General features: G+C 53.8%; 1 protein-coding gene across 5 annotated transcripts; it reads left to right on the top strand.

The window, feature by feature from the left end:
• Positions 1-4,541: 4,541 nt before the first annotated feature.
• On the top strand, positions 4,542-16,396 carry LOC120541079 (protein mono-ADP-ribosyltransferase PARP6). Of its 5 annotated transcripts, none has more exons than XM_039772362.1 (23): positions 4,542-4,684; positions 5,724-5,806; positions 5,896-6,048; positions 6,133-6,227; positions 6,521-6,581; positions 7,932-8,022; positions 8,111-8,177; positions 8,266-8,415; positions 8,496-8,646; positions 8,988-9,041; positions 9,717-9,812; positions 9,963-10,055; positions 10,538-10,663; positions 11,553-11,618; positions 11,762-11,829; positions 11,989-12,037; positions 12,223-12,335; positions 13,002-13,074; positions 15,195-15,264; positions 15,431-15,510; positions 15,602-15,665; positions 15,764-15,848; positions 15,927-16,396. In XM_039772362.1, exons 3-23 carry the CDS (start codon positions 5,935-5,937, stop codon positions 16,027-16,029), a joined length of 1,869 nt encoding a protein of 622 aa, XP_039628296.1. In that variant the 5' UTR covers positions 4,542-4,684; positions 5,724-5,806; positions 5,896-5,934; the 3' UTR covers positions 16,030-16,396. The 5 variants fall into 5 exon arrangements, 4 of the variants coding, with proteins under 4 accessions (XP_039628296.1, XP_039628295.1, XP_039628294.1 ...); XM_039772361.1 differs by having other exon boundaries at positions 4,543-4,684; positions 7,935-8,022; positions 8,910-9,041; XM_039772360.1 differs by having other exon boundaries at positions 4,544-4,684; positions 8,910-9,041.
• The last annotated feature ends 1,296 nt before the right edge of the window (positions 16,397-17,692 follow it).

Genomic DNA, 17,692 nt, shown 5'->3' with positions numbered 1-17,692 from the left:
TGCAGAGGAAAGCAAGCAGGTGCATCATGGGACTGAAGGACTTACCTGTTTAACCTTGGGCACTGGAGGCTTTCAAAAGTCTCATTGATAAGCTAAATCCAGCAGAATTCTGTCATCTTAATGGTGTATCATGGTGTGAAGCAATGAAGTGGAAGTGCATTTAGGACTGAAGCCGGGAAGCACTTCTCTACAAAAGGAGTTGTGGGAATCGAGAGCAAACTGCCAGGGCAGAAACCCTCAGAACCATTGAGAAGACCCTGGATGAGATCCTGGCACAGCGACAAATGGACTGAGTGGTCTCCTCTCGTTTGTCCCATGTCTTGTGTTGTAATGAGTCTCGATGGATTTCATTGATCTTTTTCACGTTGATGAATAAAGAAAGGGCCTGTCCTGGGACTGATGATACTTTTTCTGATTTATATTACTGACGTAGATTTTCGTAACGTTAGTAGACCAGTGAAGTTTGCAGACGACAATGTCAAAGTGAAAAGAGTTCTTGGCAAAGTGATGACAAATAATTACAGATAAAGAACCCCAAATCATCGATCTCATTCACCCCTTCGTGTTAGTGTTTATTAGACGAACCTTTGGCAGCCATGCCAACTGTACGTAAGTCTGGGCGTCTCTTTATCAGCTCTGCCATTCTTCTTTGAAAAAGCTCTGTCAGGTGCCCTGGGGACGAGGAGTGAAGAGCCTTTGCCAAGCGCAGCCACAGGTCTTCAGCTGGATTGACGGCCATTCCAGGACATTCACGTTGTTGTTCTGAAGCCATTCCCGTGTAGCTTTGGCTTTCTGCTTAGAGTCATTGTCTTTTCCCAAGGCACAGGTTCTTGCAGACACCATCAGCTTTTCCTCCAGGATTTCTTTGTGTTTTGCTCCATTCGTTTAACCGTCATATGTCTTCCAGGGCCATCTGCAGAGCAGAATCCCCACAGCCTGATGCTGAGTAACATGGCATTTAGCCTGAGGGCCAGAAAGCCCCATTTTGGTCACATCAGATGACAAAGTCTTCTTCCAGCTGACCGCAGTGTCTCCCATGTGTCTTCTGCCAGGTTGTCCTGTGTGTTTTTGTCTTTGCCTCTCTGCCATGATAGGTCAGTCATTGGCTGTGCAGTCTCCCTGGTTTGACCTTGTGACTCCTTTAGCCTTCTCAAAGATCTTTTGGTGGCCTTCCTCACTTGTCTTCTTCAGTTTTTGTGGACAGCCTGCTCTAGGAGATGTGTCATTGTCTTTCCATGGGGGAGCTGACTGGATGTTCAGTGACTTGGCAGTCCTCTTGTCTCCATCCCTTGACTGGTGCTTTTCATGGATCTGCTTGTCATATCCTTTTGTCTTCATCGTGTAGGGTAGGCCGCCATACTGACTCAGCACAAGCTGGACCTTCCAGATATAATCAGCCGAAGGCTCAGACAACCGATCTAATCTTAGGGCTTCATTTTCAACGCACTTTAAGTCTGTCTGCTCCTTTGCCTTTATTAGGATGCCCATTGCCCTGGCACTTGCCCAGAGATCATCATGATTGACGGTTTGTATGTATACTGCAACAGCAATTAATTGATCGTCTTTTTACTTTTAATAGGAACTAAGGTGAGACGTCCGAAAGTCCACTGAAACTGACAGGTCAGGCTGGGGAGCCTGCACTGGTACAACGCGTTGTCACACCCACCACACGGAGAAATGGCTCGGGATCCTGGTTGGCAACCCCCCTGGCAGACACGCAGTTCAGTCCCACTCTCTGGAAATGACCGTCTATCTCCTGCAGCCAGGTGTTATGTGGGCGTCCCTTTGTCCTGGTCCAGCCACTCGGGATCACCCTCGGGTAATGGTGCCATATGGTCATAGTGCCGTAACAGGCGCTCCCTCACAGTGCAGGTAATGAGCCTCATGTGGGAGTCAAACCAGGGATGCCCGAGGACCCTCTGAAGAGACACACATGGAGGAGTCCAGCCTTTGTCTCAGGTCACTGCCTAGCGTCTGTGTCTTGCAACCATAGACAGCAAGACAGGAAGCTCCAGGACTGTAAAGACTTGGACCTTCGTCCTTTTGCGCCACACACCCCTCAGTGACCTTGTGACCGAATCCGACACCTCTCGACGAGGTCGGCGCTCTCACCGCCTACAGACACACTGCTGTGCCCAAGAGGTCATTAAAAGCCTGGTTCTTGGTGTTTATCAGGACCATCGCAAGCCCAGACACTCAGACACCTCACTCCGTCTCTGGAGACCCCCAATCAGAGCCTCCATTGACTCTGCAAAGATCACAGCATCCTCAGCAAAGTCAAGATCTGTGAATCTTTCTTCACCAACAGATGCCCCACAGCCGCTGGACTCCACGACCCTGCCCAACACCCAGTCCATACGAGCACTGAACAAAGTAGGCGCAGAACAGACCCCTGACGGACCCCAGAATCAACTGGGAAAAATCCCAGAGGGTCTGCCTTCCCTCTGTACAGCACTCACAACCCCAGCGTACAGGCTGGCCATGATGTCAAGATGTTCCACAGGGCAGCTCGATCAACGAGTCAAACGCTTTTTGAAAATCGACAAAGGCTGCCAAGAAACTCTGCCGACGTTCGCGTTTGCGCTCCATGAGAACCCTCAGTGCCAGGATGCCAGTCAATGGTAGATTTCTTAGGTGTAAAGCCAGACTGTTCCGGTAGCTGGTAAGTGAGCGAGTGATCACGGATCCTACTGAAGACATCCCCATCATGGACCTTACCGGGCACCGAGCGCAGTGGTATCCCCCTGTAGTTACCGCAATCCAGGAGATCAACTTTCCCTTTCCAGATAAAGGAAACAAATCCCACTCAGTTGGGATGACACCCATCGCCAAATGGAAGCAAAGATTGCTTGCAATGCCAGGACAGCCTTACCACCTGCCTGTAGAAGTTCACCCGGATAGCACAGATTCCTGCAGCCTTCCTTACCCTCAGCTGGTAACAACTAAATACATTTAAAAGACACAAATCAAGTAAACTGTGGAAGAGGGTCGTGTCAAAGTTCAAAAGAAGACAATCAGTGCCCTTGATGTCTTAGTGTAAAGCTGGGAATACCGATGAGTAACAAAACAAGGAAGCAGGCCTCTTAAAACTGGCAACCCTGCAAGCAAATGAAATAAATTAATAAAAAAAGGGCCAAATCACAATGGCAGCCACAATGAAGGCAAAGCAGTTATGCCAGCTGGCAAGGCTTTGTGCCACGTAGCACCTTCCCTGGTATGCGGTTCACAGGAAACTCCCCACTTTGCAGTTCCTTTATATGCCATATCCTCAGTAGGACACTGGCTGAAGAAAGCAGATGTGGCCGCCCCCGAGTGACCTAAGCCTTGGGCATGCCAGCGCTCCCCTTACTTGTGTGAAGTCCAGACAAGCATGCAGTGTCTCTGTGAATGTTCAAGAGACACCTGAGCTGAGGAAGTCCTGGTCGGAGGCCTGGACAAAGAAGAATACTGCAGCTCAGTGCCAGCGATGTCAGTGCTTCACGCCTCTGGGTGACGTGCACTGCTACCGTCTTCTGCAGATGATCTTTTACCTGCTTAAGTGCCAATTAGGCGTGGCAGTAATGGCATCACGTCGGCTCCACTGACCTGAAATGTTAAAGACGTACACAGATGGATGGTTGTGTGTTCTGTCCCGCCTGACCCCCTGCACATAGCCAGAGACGTGGGGAAGGAGTGAAGTTTGTGAAATCACCCAGGCAGGCGGACCCCAAGGTGGTGGTCACTTCACCTGCCAGGACACCTTTACAGAAGCAACGTAAATCATCTGGAGGAGAAATTGGGACAGTTTAGCTGTTAGGTCCACAAACCAGCAGGACTGACCGAATGGCCTCCTCTTGCTGGTCAAACTCCTTATGCCCTTACCGGTACAAGTGACCACTGGGCTTGTCTTCAGGATGTACCCCTAAAAGTTTGGGAGCCAACAAAAGCAAACAGGTGGGCATGGCTGCCACCACGAGTTGTGCCATTCAAAAGGTGAGCTAAAGTTTTGCGAACCTAGTGCCATTGACAGGGTTCTTTTTTGTAAAAGATGGCACAGAGCCACCCTGTAAATGGAGTCGTGATATCATCGAGTGGCATAAGCATGGCAGGCAAATCTGCATAAAGTAGAGCACGAGCAGAGAGCCGCCTTCTATGGCTGGCAGTGCTGGCCGCAAGTGAGCTCTGTCCGCCTGACGGCCTCGAGTCAGCTGCCCAGGACTTGGTATTTGTAACGGGAGAGGAGGCCAGCTGCTGCCTGCCAATATTGCCATTCTGCCTTTTTTACAAAATAGCAACAGCTTGGGCACTGAATTAATAAGAACTTCAACAAGTGCACGGTGGTCTCGTGGGAGTCGCTGAGCTGGCCCTGAGGGACATTTTAAATGCAGAACCACAGACAGCTGGAGCTGAAGGTCCACCAGGAGACCAGACAGCCGGGCAGGTCAAAGGGCAAGCGAACGAGCGTTGTCGGCCATCATCCCTCAGCATCCTCTCTCCCACCTCACAGCCCCCACCCTGCCATTGTGCTGCTCAGCCAGCTGGAAGTCACGTGACCAGTAGGCGGACAGCACTGAGCATGTCTGCAGCAGGCTGTGTTGTCAGGCAAATTAAGCTAGTCGGAGCTTCGGAGAGCTGCCACACACAAACCGCCGCGAGAGAGGATCAAGCCGGCAGGCCACAGGGTCCATTGTCACGCAGAGGGCAGGTGAGTGTGTCCCGGGTACGCTGGGGTACGCCACCCCCCCGTGTCCCGCCATCTCGTCTTTTTATTCCTTTGCAGATAAACAAAGATGAGCAGATCAAGATGGCTGAGGGTGCTTTTGTCAGGGAGGTCCGATCGGTTGTGGGGGCTCGCTTGGTGTCTTCACAGCATTTGGTTAGCAAAAGGGCTTTATGTTGTTATGATGTTGGGCTTGCCTTTTGATTTTGATCTTCTTCACCTGCTGAGGGCGCTGTCTCTCACTACCAGGCACCTTATGGCAAAGACAGTGCGCCCCACCCTGCAGGTGGGCAGGAACATGACCCTGCCAGAGTGGCCACAGAGTCATAGGTGAGCAGCCTTCAGGAGTGACCTCAAGGTGTCCACTACTGTGTGTCACAGCCGCCTTTGGCCACCTTTAGCTTCACGCTGCCACTGGTGCTGTCACACACTGGCACTTGGGTCCCTTTTCCAGTGTACAGTACCACATGTCGGATGGACGCCTGTGCCAGCCTGCTGGCATTGGACCTTTTGGTAGCTCAGGTGAAAGTGCAGGAATTCTTCCTTTGGAGAGGCTGGGAAGCTGCTGCTGCTGTTTATGTTCTTGTGAGCAGAGAGTGAGAGACTGGCATTCACTGACAGCTGTCATGTGGCTCATAGCGGTGTAGACGCAGCGGCGCCATTGTCACTGTCATTGTGAGGGACGTGAGAGCCGAGCAAAAGGTGGTGCCACACAAAAGGAAAGGAAAAACATTGGAGCCCACTTAGGCAGGACCCCCCTGGCGTCAGGCTGCACATTTAGAGTTGGTCACATGACCCAATGAGTCCAATGACTTGGGCAGTCGAGATGAGGTCAAAGGTCACGCATCCAGACATTCCCCCCAGTTGGCCTTTTGAGGTGCTCCTCCTCCCAGGTTCACCCTACACATAACTAGAGAGGGAAGCCTCCTGTGTGGCACTGGCACAGCATGACATCTTCCCATGCTGCCCCCGCCAACTGCTTGTCTTCACCTTCACCGAGCTCTCCTTTTGTCTCCTCTCTCAGTTGCCGTGGAAACCGAGGAAGGCAGAATGGAAGGCAGCCGCGCCGTCCTGCCTTTAGAGCACGTCTGATGCACGCAGGCGATGGTGAGCCAGAACCACGGAACGGCGGGGGCGAGTGGCAGGCCTCGAGGAGTCGTGCCAACCCTCACCCCCCTTCTGTCTTCTCTCTGCAGATCGATTGAATGCCAGGCTCTCCGTTTGCTTGATTCTCAATGCTGAGGCTCTCCTGTCAATCTCTGTGTCTGCAGGACGTCAAGGGTCAGTACTGGACAGACGATGATTCAGATGGAGACAATGACTCGGAGGAGTTCCTTTATGGGATACAGGTGACAGGCAGCTGCCCGCTCGGGGGTCTCACGCCTCGTATAGTTTATGCCATCGTCATGTTCTGTCTCTCTCTGTCTGTGCAGGGAAGCTGTGCGGCTGACCTGTACCGCCATCCACAGCTGGACGTGGACATTGAAGCAGTGAAGGAGATCTACAGCGACACAGCTGTGTCTGTCAGGTGTGCTGCTTGGGGGGCCGGGACAGACGTCGTTCAGGGAGGTGTGTCTCTGTGGGGGGATATTGGTGCCTGCAGCATCTCCTGGGAGCAGCGACAGCGGGTAGGGTGTAGCATATGGAGATGGCACTTATGCCTGCCTCACCTGTTTAAGAGAAGGGAGGAGTATAGGGAGGCACTGCCAGTTTTTAGGGAGAGAGACCCTAAGGAAGATGTCGGCAGTGCGCCCTATTGGGCCTGTATGTCTGTGTTTCTTCCCAGCCTTTTGGTTTCCTCACATGTTCCTCTCTCCACAGGGAGTATGGGACCATTGATGATGTGGACATCGATTTGCAAATTAACATCAGCTTCCTGGATGTGAGTACACACCTGTACCAGCCCATATTCAGTCAGAATGCCATGTGTCACTTGTGCCCTTCTGTCATCCTCCTCCTCCTCCTCCTCCTCCTCCTCCTGGGGCACTTTAGACACTGCGGGCCAACTCCTAACAATACAATACACTACACTTTATTTTTGTGTAGCCCAAAATCACACGAGGAGGGCTTTAACAGGCCCAGCTTGACAAAAGCCTTGACTCTCTAAGAAGATGAGAGAAAACTCCCAAAAAACCCTTTTAGGGAATAAAAAATGGAAGAAACCTTGGGAAAGGCAGTTCAAAGAGAGACCCCTTTCCAAGCAGGGTGGGTACGCAGTGGGAGTCAAAAAAAGCGGGCAATACAACACAATAGACAAAAGAGGACACAAGTCCTCCTCAATACAATATGATAGAAATGCAATAGTAATAGTCCAAGTACAGAGCAGAATGTAAGAGCAGATGATATCCCATAATATGTCCTGGAGACCTCGGCCATCAAGCTGCCTCCCCCATTGGCCATTCCACAGCTGAGTCAGCCAATCCGATAAAAGGACCCCTATACCTGACGATTCCAGTGCTCCTCCATCACAGATGACTTTACCTTAAGCAGCAGTCAACTTGGCAGGTGGGCAGTGGCACCAAGTGGCACATTTGAGTACCAAGAAGAGAAATCGAATATGTGAGGGTGTGTAACAAATTAGAACTGTCATATTACTTCTGTTTTAGTGCTAATTACAGTTAATCAGCAGCTCTAGTCAGGGTGTGCTAAACTGAAGTCGAGAGTCTGAAAAGCTGAGACCGAAGGGGCAGACCACTCCACAGTTTAAGGGGGTCCTGTAACTAAAAGCTCGACCTCCCCCTGTTATTTTATTAATCCTTGGAATCCTAAGCAGACCGCAATCTTGACATCTTAATGTGAGCTCAGGTTTGTAAGTCATGATAAGTTCAAGACAAGTAAGTGGGACCTCCGCCATTTAAGGCTTTATATGTTCAAAGGAGGATTTTGAAATCTGCCCTAAACTTAACCGGGCACCGGTGTAAAGACGTGAGGACTGGGGTTATGTGTTCATATTTTCTTGTTCTTATAATAAGACCTGTAGCCCTTCCTTTCATTCGAAGCAGTGTGGGTCAGCTGGGCCAGTTAAGAGAAGCAAAAGACGAGTGGTGGGCACATAGAGGGCACTCAGACTCCACTTCACAACGGCTTCCCTGGTGGACTGGGGTGTCATCTGATTGCCCAACGTCCTGCCAGCCCAGCTGACATCAAAAGAGATGACGGCATGTTCCTGGACGTGGCAGCCCCAACAGATAATGCAGTTTTTTTGTTCTGTCTTTGCCTCTCTTATGCCCAGGAGGAGGTGGCGACGGCGTGGAAGGTGATTCGAACTGAGCCCATCATCCTGCGCCTCCGCTTCTCCCTGTCTCAGTACCTCGATGGGCCAGGTGGGTAGATCAATGGCAGGGTGGAACTCGGGAGGGCACTGACTCCTGTCCCCTGTCACTGCTGATTGGCCTTTGCTTCTCCCCTCAGAGCCGTCTGTGGAGGTCTTCCAGCCGTCCAACAAGGAGGGGTTCAGCCTGGGCCTGCAGCTGAAGAAGTAACCCCTGTCTCCTGACCCTCAGCCGAGCCACAGGTCGGCGGTCGAGCTCTCTAGTTCATTCATGCGCCCTCTTCTTCCCTTGCAGGATCCTCAGCACGTTCACGTCCCAGCAGTGGAAGCACCTGAGCAACGACTTCTTGAAGACGCAGCAGGAGAAGCGGCACAGCTGGTTCAAGGCTGGTGGGACCATCAAGAAGTTTCGAGCTGGTCTGAGCATCTTTTCACCCATCCCCAAGTGAGCGACTCATGTGGTCGGTTGGCTTTTGGGCTTTTGCCCTCTTTCCCACCCTTCTCATGTCCCCTCTTTCTGTGCAGGTCTCCCAGCTTCCCCCTCATGCAGGACTCGGCTCTGAAAGGCAAGCTGGGTGTGCCAGAGCTTCGGGTGACACGCCTCATGAACCGCTCCATTTCGTGCACCATGAAGAACCCCAAAGGAGAGCTCTTTGGCTACCCCACCGCCAGCCAGGTAGGTGTGCAGGGTTAGATGGAGTGCCTGTGGTTCCCCCTACAGCATGGAACTGTTGAGTGTGGCTGCCGCTGCTGCGTTTTCGCCTCACTTGGGCAGCAGGCGGGTGCTAGGCAGGGCGGGATGACGGGTGAACTCCCCCATCCCCACGAGCCCGGCAAAGGATGCTGGGAATTTGTGCTGTCTGAATGAATTGCATGAGATGCAGTAGGTGAGCTGGCACCCCCCCCCCATAATGCCCTTGTCTTCACTTGACCCACCAGAGCGCGGCTGTTCCCGCTGCCAGGCCGCCCCCGCAGATTACCATGAAGCAGCTGATTGAATTGTTTTTCTCATCCCAGGCGGGAGGCCACTGCAAGAACATCCCAACACTGGAGTACGGCTTCCTCGTCCAGGTGAGGCGCTCTGCTGCCGCGCTGCTGACCGTTGGTATAGTGTGTCTTTTGGAGGGGTGAGTGCAGGCAGGGGTCACACAGATGAGAAGCAGCTCCGAACATAGCGGCCGGCTCTTCTAGTGTTTCAAAGTGAAATGCCTATGCCAGCCAGCAGCCGCCAGGAGAGGGAGATGCCATGTGACTCTGAGGGAGCTCCCGCCCACTACCTGTGCAGCGTAAGGGTGTAAAGGTCAGCTCGCACATGCTCACTGGCGCCACCGACCTGGCGCGGGCACACAAAACAAGCAACATCCGGCAATGATGCACTGAGGGGTGCGTTTGCCCATTTTGCCACTCTGGGCTTTTGGCGGGTGCCTCTGCTTTGCTTTGCTTTGCTGTCCGCTGGGAGGCACTCCTATTAACTGATGCCATGCCAGCTGTTTTGTCGAGCCCTTCCGCCATCTCCTTGGCGCTGTGGTCTCATTCTACAGTAGATGGCCATCATTGGGCTGGTGCACTCCTGGCAAAGGCCAATCATCTCTCTGATATCAGCCTTGCATTTCCCTTCTGCCACAGGCTCTGCAAGGAGGAAATGGTAAAAATGTGTGCTGGCGTGAAGGTGCCCACATGCATGAGCTTCTCAAGGGCCAAGCGTGTTGAGGGTCCTTATAATGCTCTTCTGTTTTCCTCTCTTAGATCATGAAATACGCCGAGCAGCGGATCCCAACTCTGAACGAGTACTGCGTTGTGTGTGACGAGCAGCACGTCTTTCAGAACGGCTCGATGCTCAAGGTGCGGCAGCAGGCGTCGACGGAGGCACTCGCCATCCTGGACCCGGGGCCCGCGTTGACCAAGCCATGTGCTAACTGAGACAGCTCCCCTCACGTCCTTTTGTTGGCCTGGGAATTGTCAAGTGACGCTCCTGTGTCTTCTTGCCCGCAGCCCGCCGTTTGCACGAGGGAGCTTTGCGTCTTCTCCTTCTACACCCTGGGCGTCATGTCTGGAGCAGCCGAGGAGGTGGCCACTGGGGCAGAGGTGAGCGCTCAGGCACTGCAGAGCTACGCCGCTCAATGGTGGGTGTGTGTGTGTGTGTCCCTCGGTGGGCCTCGTCCTGAGCACCACTCTCAGCTGAGTGAGATGGGTAGATGGCAGAGCAGGTGGACGTCTATGGATGACGGCCCTGTCGTGTTCTGATTATCTGGTGGGATTGGAGCCGCTGCTGCTGCGTCTTCCTACTTGTGAGTGGTTATGTGTCTGTGAGCCCTTAACGGTGTCCAGAGGTCTTCTTACTAACTGCCAACGGGGTGCTTGTGGTGTCCCTTGGCGTTACACGGTGATGAGGCACAGATGAGTTGTCTCTCCCTGCCTTGCAGCTCCAGCTGGACGCTCACTAAAGGAGGACGGAATTTACTTGGCTGCCTCTGGTGGCTTTTCAACTGTGTGAACATGCAGGCAGCAGGGACAACCTGGGGCTTGTGACGTCTCGGTGACGTGCTGTGGTTTGTCTCTCTGGCCAGGTGGTGGACCTGCTGGTGGCCATGTGCAGAGCTGCCCTGGAGTCGCCCCGGAAGAGCATCATCTTTGAGCCATACCCCTCGGTCGTGGACCCCAACGACCCCAAGACCCTGGCCTTTAATCCAAAGGTAATTGGTGGGAGGGTGGGATGAGAGACCAGGAGAGTAATGGCAGAATTGATCTCGATGAGAAAGCCAACATGGGATGCCATCATTCTGCCAGTTGAGTTCTTCTTTTGATAAGAGAAGTTGTATCAGATCTCAGCAGCACAATTCCATGTTGAACCAACACAGCTGACTCTGCTTCCTGCACAAAGCCAGCAGTCCACCTGCAGGGGGCGCCCCCTCCACACACCACGTCCTGCACTGACAGTATTCGAGCAGAAAGATGCACCCTAACCCTAACCCTAAGTGTTACAGCCTGAGTCCTGCGCACACCCGCTTAGGCCAATTCAGGCAGCACAGGCCACAAGGCAGGAAGCAGGCCACAGTAGGCTGTGAGGATGTGGGAAGACAAACCCACCAGGCGAGGGAGAAGAGGCAAGCAGAGTGAGCAGCGCCAAGGCCGTGTGCCCTCCACAGCTCGTGATCTTCTGCTCTCGCTCTGCCTATGTATCATAAAGGGCCTTTTTATGTTTATTATTCATCTAGCTGACTGCCTCTCTGACCCTAACCCTAACCCTAACCCTAAGCCTAACCCTTTTGTATGTCTGTCTACCTATTATAGCAGTCCTTTCAGATCTGTCTGTCATTTTCCTGTTATATAGTGCCTTTCACATGTGCTTCATGTAGGGCATGAAGAGCATTTGTTTGTGTCCTTTAAACATGTCACATTCTTGCCTCTCCTTGCTTTTCTGTGTCACGTTTACCTCACGCCAGGGTGTCCTTCACGCCCGTTGTTTCTTGTTGCTTCTTTTGCACGTTCTCCTCTCCTCACCGTTGGCACTCTGCGTGGATTTCACGTTACCACTGCACCCCATGTGGCATCCGATGGAATTCCTGTCATTTGTCCCCACAGAAGAAGAACTACGAGAGGCTTCAAAAGGCTCTGGACAGTGTGATGTCCATTCGGGAGATGACACAGGTACGTGAGTTCGCTCCGCCTTTAGGCTGCTTGTCTCTCGATGCCCTCTGCATGGCCGTGTGCCAGCAGATGTGGTCCTCGCACTCCCAGGTCCCACTGCCATTCCGACACACGTGGGTCACGGCTCTTTTCTTTCTCGGCAGGGTTCCTACCTGGAAATTAAGAAACAGATGGACAAACTGGACCCTTTGGCCCACCCTCTGCTCCAGTGGTGAGTGGCAGACCTAACGTGGCCCACCATGCGGTCGATGGCCTGACACAGAGGTGGCAGTTTGCGCTGGTCTCAGATACCAGTCTTGCCATCTCCTTCATCATTTCTCCCCTGCCATCTTGAAGTTCTTCCTCACAAGCGCCTTTGCTTTTCTTTCAGGATCATCTCAAGTAACCGGTCGCACATCGTCAAGCTGCCGCTGAGCCGGGTGAGTGTGCCCCGCTGCTGAGGTGTGGAGATTTCGTCACACGCCCGTGCTTACTCTGCCCCGCTCTTCGTGTTATCCTCTGTGGCTTTCTCTCGGGCACTGGGTGCCATAGCCCAACCTTGGTAGGGGTGGGGTTGGCGTCTTTGCTTGAGGGTCTGTCTTGCTCATTGTCTTCTCTTCTACAGCAACTCAAGTTCATGCACACATCCCACCAGTTCCTGCTGCTCAGCAGTCCCCCTGCCAAGGAGGCCCGCTTCCGGACCGCCAAGAAGCTGTATGGCAGTACCTTTGCCTTCCAGTGAGTGGGTTCCCAAGAGCCGTGAGATGATCGCGCATGCAGACGGGGTGCTTCCTTTCTTACTCTCGTCCCCTTTCACCACATGCCCGAGAGGCAGAGCCCCCCGTTGCTTTTACGCTGGTGCATCTCGTGCCCTGGTGTTTGTGCAGTGGCACATGTAAAACTTGCGGCAAAGCCTACCAGGGAGATGCTGGTGAGGACATCTTACTGTAAGGCAGAAATCAAACCTGGGTGGGACGTCAGTCCACCATAAGGTACACGCAGGGCACATGTCACGGCAGTAGTCACTGAGCAGGCCACCAGGCCGGGCACTGAAGCCAGCTGCTCGGAGCTGGTAAGTGGCCAGGCTAACTGCAGTTGTCCCCAGACTGGCCCTGATGAGGCTTGCTCTGTGCCCTGTAGGCCACTTTTGCCAGTCAGATGCCCACTACTGCTGTGTAACCGTGGCAGAGCTTACTCCACAGGTGTAACCAACTGTGACAACATTCCAGGCTGTCTGCCCTTTTCCCATCCCTGTGCCCGCTCTCCTGTCCGTGTTTCTTCTCTGCCCCTGGTAGCAGATGGCACGCCTCCTGCCGCTGGGCAGTCAGTAAGTAGAGATGGCCGCTGCATGAGTGTCTGCTTTTGATAGCCTCTCTGTTTTTCTCTTTTTTGCACCTGCTCTAGTGGTTCCCATATAGAGAACTGGCACTCCATTCTGAGAAATGGACTAGTCAATGCTTCTTATACCAAACTGCAGGTATGTAGCGACAAGGACACCCAGCTGCTCCATTTTGACAGTAACGGATGCCACGTTCCTCCTCATTGCAATGGGTTCTGCGCGAGGCCCACCGGCAGCCCAGCAGATGTCACCCAACGCTTTTGTTCTGACAGCAATGGACGCCATGTTCCTCCCCGCTCTTGTTGCCTTGTCTGCCTCAGCGCACCCTCGCCCTGGGGGAATATGGCGTCCACTGGGTGCTCGGCTATCTGTTGGCCTCGCTTTGGCAAGGGTGGACCACTAGCTGTAGAGGAAGCTCAGAGTTCTCTCCGATGGGCATCTTCTTTGGGGGGTCAAAGAGGCTGCGCAGCCGCTTCTTTCCGCCAGCGCTGAGGCCTGTCTGGCTGGTGACCGCCGGAAAGGCCTTCATGAGCTGGCGTGCGACGGAGGCCACTGTGACGAGTTCCTGGTGTTGTGACCCACTGTGTCAGGAGTCAAGATGGCCACCTCGGAGAAGAGGCCCTGATTGTCCACATAAGAAATCTAACATGAGGGTGCAAATAAAAACACCCAGGAAGTGACCAGTCCATCTGCGGGAGAGGGCACAGTCAGCTGACAGACACATGCAGCACTGGACAGGCTCGATGTCTGACCACCCACATGACACGTGGACACCCCCCACACCTGACTATGCACACATTAGTCCACCAGATCAGGCCAGCCAGTGACGTCAGGGGCCACTCCTGCGCCCATGAAATATTGGATGACATTTTAGAAAACCAGAGCTGACTTAGCAGTTGGCACTGTCATCGTTCTGACTTGACTTTTCCCATCATTCCGTTCTTCTTTTTATGCTTAGATTTGACGTCCCTGCTACAAAGTTGTATTGGCACTTTGGGTGTTTTCTGCAGGGCTGCGGTGGCATCCTGCTGCTGCCCTGTGATCGCTGGATGTTCACTTTGTGACGCTGTGTGACCAATGGTGGCGCCATTGAAAAATTACAGAAAAAGCTCAATTTGTGAAACGGCATTTTGTTAAGTGCGTCCAGCTTGGATTACCAAGGGGGACCCCCAAATCCCCCCTGGCTTTGGAAAAATATAAGATATAAATATAAAAAATATTTTAATCTAAGCGTGCTGGGAGGCACGCGTGTTTGCGGGGTCCTGGTATCAACACCAAAGTCAGAACGTTAGCACCAATCCACACAAGTGGCGTGCCAGTCCTGCCATTTTGGATTTGTGTTTAGTTGGGTAGCAAGTCACGCAGTCCGCTTGGGTGCCGCGTGTTTTTCGAGTTGCCATTTTTGGCGTATTGATTTGTTTCTGTGTTTTCTTATTATTCTACAACGTCGTTTGTTTTTGTGTATTTTTTACTGCCATTTTGTGTCTCTAATTGTGGGCGAGAGCAGTGCAGTCGCTAGCATGGCGCTCCCAGAAGTCACCCTCTCTCTGTGTGCCCATTTCTGGGTCGAGGTGTTCTTCATTTCTCTCGATTTGCGCTTTTTGTTCCCCGAGTTCCATTGTTCGTCTCCGCCTCTTTCCTCCCAGTTTCCCCCTCATCCGCTGGTCCTCCCTGGCACCTCGCCTCGTCTCTTTACCTTTCAGTTATTGCCCCGTTAGCAGAAACAAGTGACGCCACACCGCCACTCACCTTCACCAACGTGGATGCCACATCCCAGACGGCCGGCCAGCCTTCCTACCACACCACTCGGTACAAAGTGCCACGTGCAGAGCCGTTAGGTGGCGTGGCACCACACGGGCGACCCGTGACCCGCTGTGATGCTCTTAAGACTGAAGTGAAGCTTGGGACCAGAGATCACGCACGCTGTCGACTGGGGGACAGTCGGCCCACCAGCCCGCTCACATTACAGACGCTCCAGAAGTTCCCATGGACCAAATGCCCACCGGCCCGCCTCTCGCCTGTTATCACCACTCATCCTCATGTTCTGCCACCTGACCGCGATCAGGAGCCATCAGCAGTGGACATCAGGGTGACCGCAGCGGCCCCCCAGTAGCGTGACCCCCAGGTGGCGGAGCAGGTGTCTACTCTCCGCCGCTAGGCCTTGCGCACTGCGCCCGGCGTGCTGCCCGAGTCTGTTGAGCTGTGTCTGTTGTGTGTCCCTGGCGCGCTGTCTCTCACTCTGTTCTTTTCAATGCAAGCTGCACGGGGCAGCATACGGGAAGGGCATCTATCTGAGCCCCATCTCCAGCATATCCTTCGGATACTCAGGTAGGTGCCCACCTCTCTCTTGTGGCATGCAATGAGCGCAGAGTCCAGGCCTGCAGCTGCCGGGGCGTGTGGTCCACCCCTCGAGCTCTGAACCAAGGGGTGGGCCGTGCATGAGGCGGCAGTGGGGAGTTGGGGGTCCACCGACTTTGATGCTTTTCTCCGGCAGGCATGGGCAAAGGACAACACCGAATGCCTTCAAAGGACGAGCTGGTGCAGCGCTACAACAGGATGAACACCATCCCACAGGTATGGCTGGCAGGGCGGCAGTGGTGGGCACCCAGAGAAGAGGTGCCAGGCAGCCCGTGCAAGCTCGACCACTTTGTCCTCTCTTCCGCAGAGCCGACCTATCCAGTCGAGGTTCCTTCAGAGCCGCAATTTAAACTGCATTGCGCTTTGTGAGGGTAAGAAGTGGCGCTGCCAGGCTCTCTTGAACTCTGAAGGGGGGCCCCCTGCTTCCCTAAGCTCACTCTGCCCCCTCCGTTTCCTTTCTCCCCTTCAGTGATAACATCGAAAGACCTTCAGAAGCACGGCAACATCTGGGTGTGCCCGGTGTCGGACCACGTCTGCACCCGCTTCTTCTTCGTGTGAGTATTCTCGAGGCCCGGGGTGCACGTGGAACGTGCAGGGGATGCCCTTGACGCGTGTGCCCGCTTGTCCCGCAGGTACGAGGATGGCCAGGTGGGAGACGCCAACATCAACACTCAGGAGCCCAAAATCCAGAAGGAGATCATGCGTGTGATCGGAACTCAGGTCTACTCGGGCTGAAGGCAACGGAGCGGTGGCGGTGGCCATCGCAGGCTGACACCCCCCTCTCTCTGTCCCTGCCTTCCCCAAGAGTGACAGGAGCCAGGTTACCCAGGACGGAGTCCTGAGAGGCGCCGCCTGCGGGGGGCGCTGGACCACATGCCTTTGCCTACTGTGACTAGCCTCGAGAAGACCACCGAGCCTCCGCGGTGGCCTGGTCTTGCCTCCGAGGGCCAAGGACGAGTGACGCGTCGGGACGCAGGGAGACCTCAGCAATAAGGAGCAGAGCGCAGGCCTGTGCCGCTGGGGTTCGAGGGCGCCCCCTGCTGTCTGTGTTTCTGGATGTGCTGTGTGTCATCACTCCTGTGAATAAAAAAACAAACTTCTGCTCCTGTGTGTTTTCAAGTATTGCACTGGTGGGCGTGAAAAGGATGGCACCAGGGCGTTATGGCGTCGCTTGCTGGAACGACTGTCGAGGGGGCTTGCGTGGAGCCCGACCTTCACCCACTGTCGGTCGCTCATACATGCAGGTGCCCTTCTTGTGGATGATGGGACTTTGCGATGCCAGTCTGACCCTGGGCACCAGCAGCACTCTGGTGGCTGGCTCTGAGTAGTGGCATGGCCAGCGCGCAGAGTAACTCAGCCCCATTAGGGGGCGCTGCTGTTTATCTCTTCTTGTGTTAGAGTTGGCACTGTGCCCACTGGTGGCTTGACCATACCTAAGGTTTCGTCAAGTGAGTGCTTAACGGTAACGGCAGTAGTGGGCAATAAAGCACCCAACCTGACAAGAGAGGCGAACAAAGTCAAAGACCAACTCCAGACGGAGAGGGGCATGAAGCCCCAGGAGAATTTGCGGGGGCCTCCCGCCTGGTGGTGGCGCTCTTGACTACGACTCCCAACGCAGCGGAATTCAAGCAGTCAGATTGCTGGGTTTCCTTGGCTGCACCCGTGCCTTCTGCACTCCGGCCTAAGATTTGCCCAAACCTCAAAAGATGAAGCACCGTGAGGATGAAGACGACGAAGATGCCATGTTAATCTGGTCATCAAGCTGTGGTTAGTCCGGCAGAACAGTGACACTTCTTAGTATCATTCATTTCTTTGCCATTGATAAGGCCCCTTGACTTAGACGTCCTGCTGCAAGGCGTCATATAAATAAACGTTGTTGTTGTTGATGTCAGTAAAAAGGAAAAGACATGAAAAAGATGGGAGTCGAGACCCAAACCCACAGGCCACCGGATGACAACAGGCTGGGGGTCAAGCAAAGGATTAGGCGCCAAGGACATCAACGTGCAAAAGGTTCACCGTGTCGTCGGGGTTTGGGGTTACGGGGTCTCGCACCGCTGCCAGAATACCCGAGGTGACAACAGGAGGTGTCCTTCCTTACATCAACAGCAGGGGGCGCCGTCTCCAGCATCTTAGGAGTTGAGCAAGCGCAGGTGGGCTCTGTCATAGACGTTTTAGCATTTAATCGACTGCAGGGGGCAGCATCTCAGGTCATAAATGAAAAGGGGGGATCACTGTCGCCAACATCTTAAATAAGCACTGGACAGGCCATCTCCACAAGTTCAGGAATTCAGTAACCTCACTGGAAAGCGGCTCCCATTGTCCCGGTGGGTCACAGCGTCTGGCTGGGGGTCTCCTTATCAAGGCTGCAGCTGCTGCTGCTTGGCACCTGAACGCCTGA

The sequence above is a fragment of the Polypterus senegalus genome, chromosome 12 (assembly GCF_016835505.1).
Source record: "Polypterus senegalus isolate Bchr_013 chromosome 12, ASM1683550v1, whole genome shotgun sequence".
NCBI classification, from domain to species: Eukaryota; Metazoa; Chordata; class Cladistia; order Polypteriformes; family Polypteridae; genus Polypterus; species Polypterus senegalus.
Note: the sequence above shows the minus strand (reverse complement) of the source record. Positions and strands in the feature narration are given on the sequence as shown.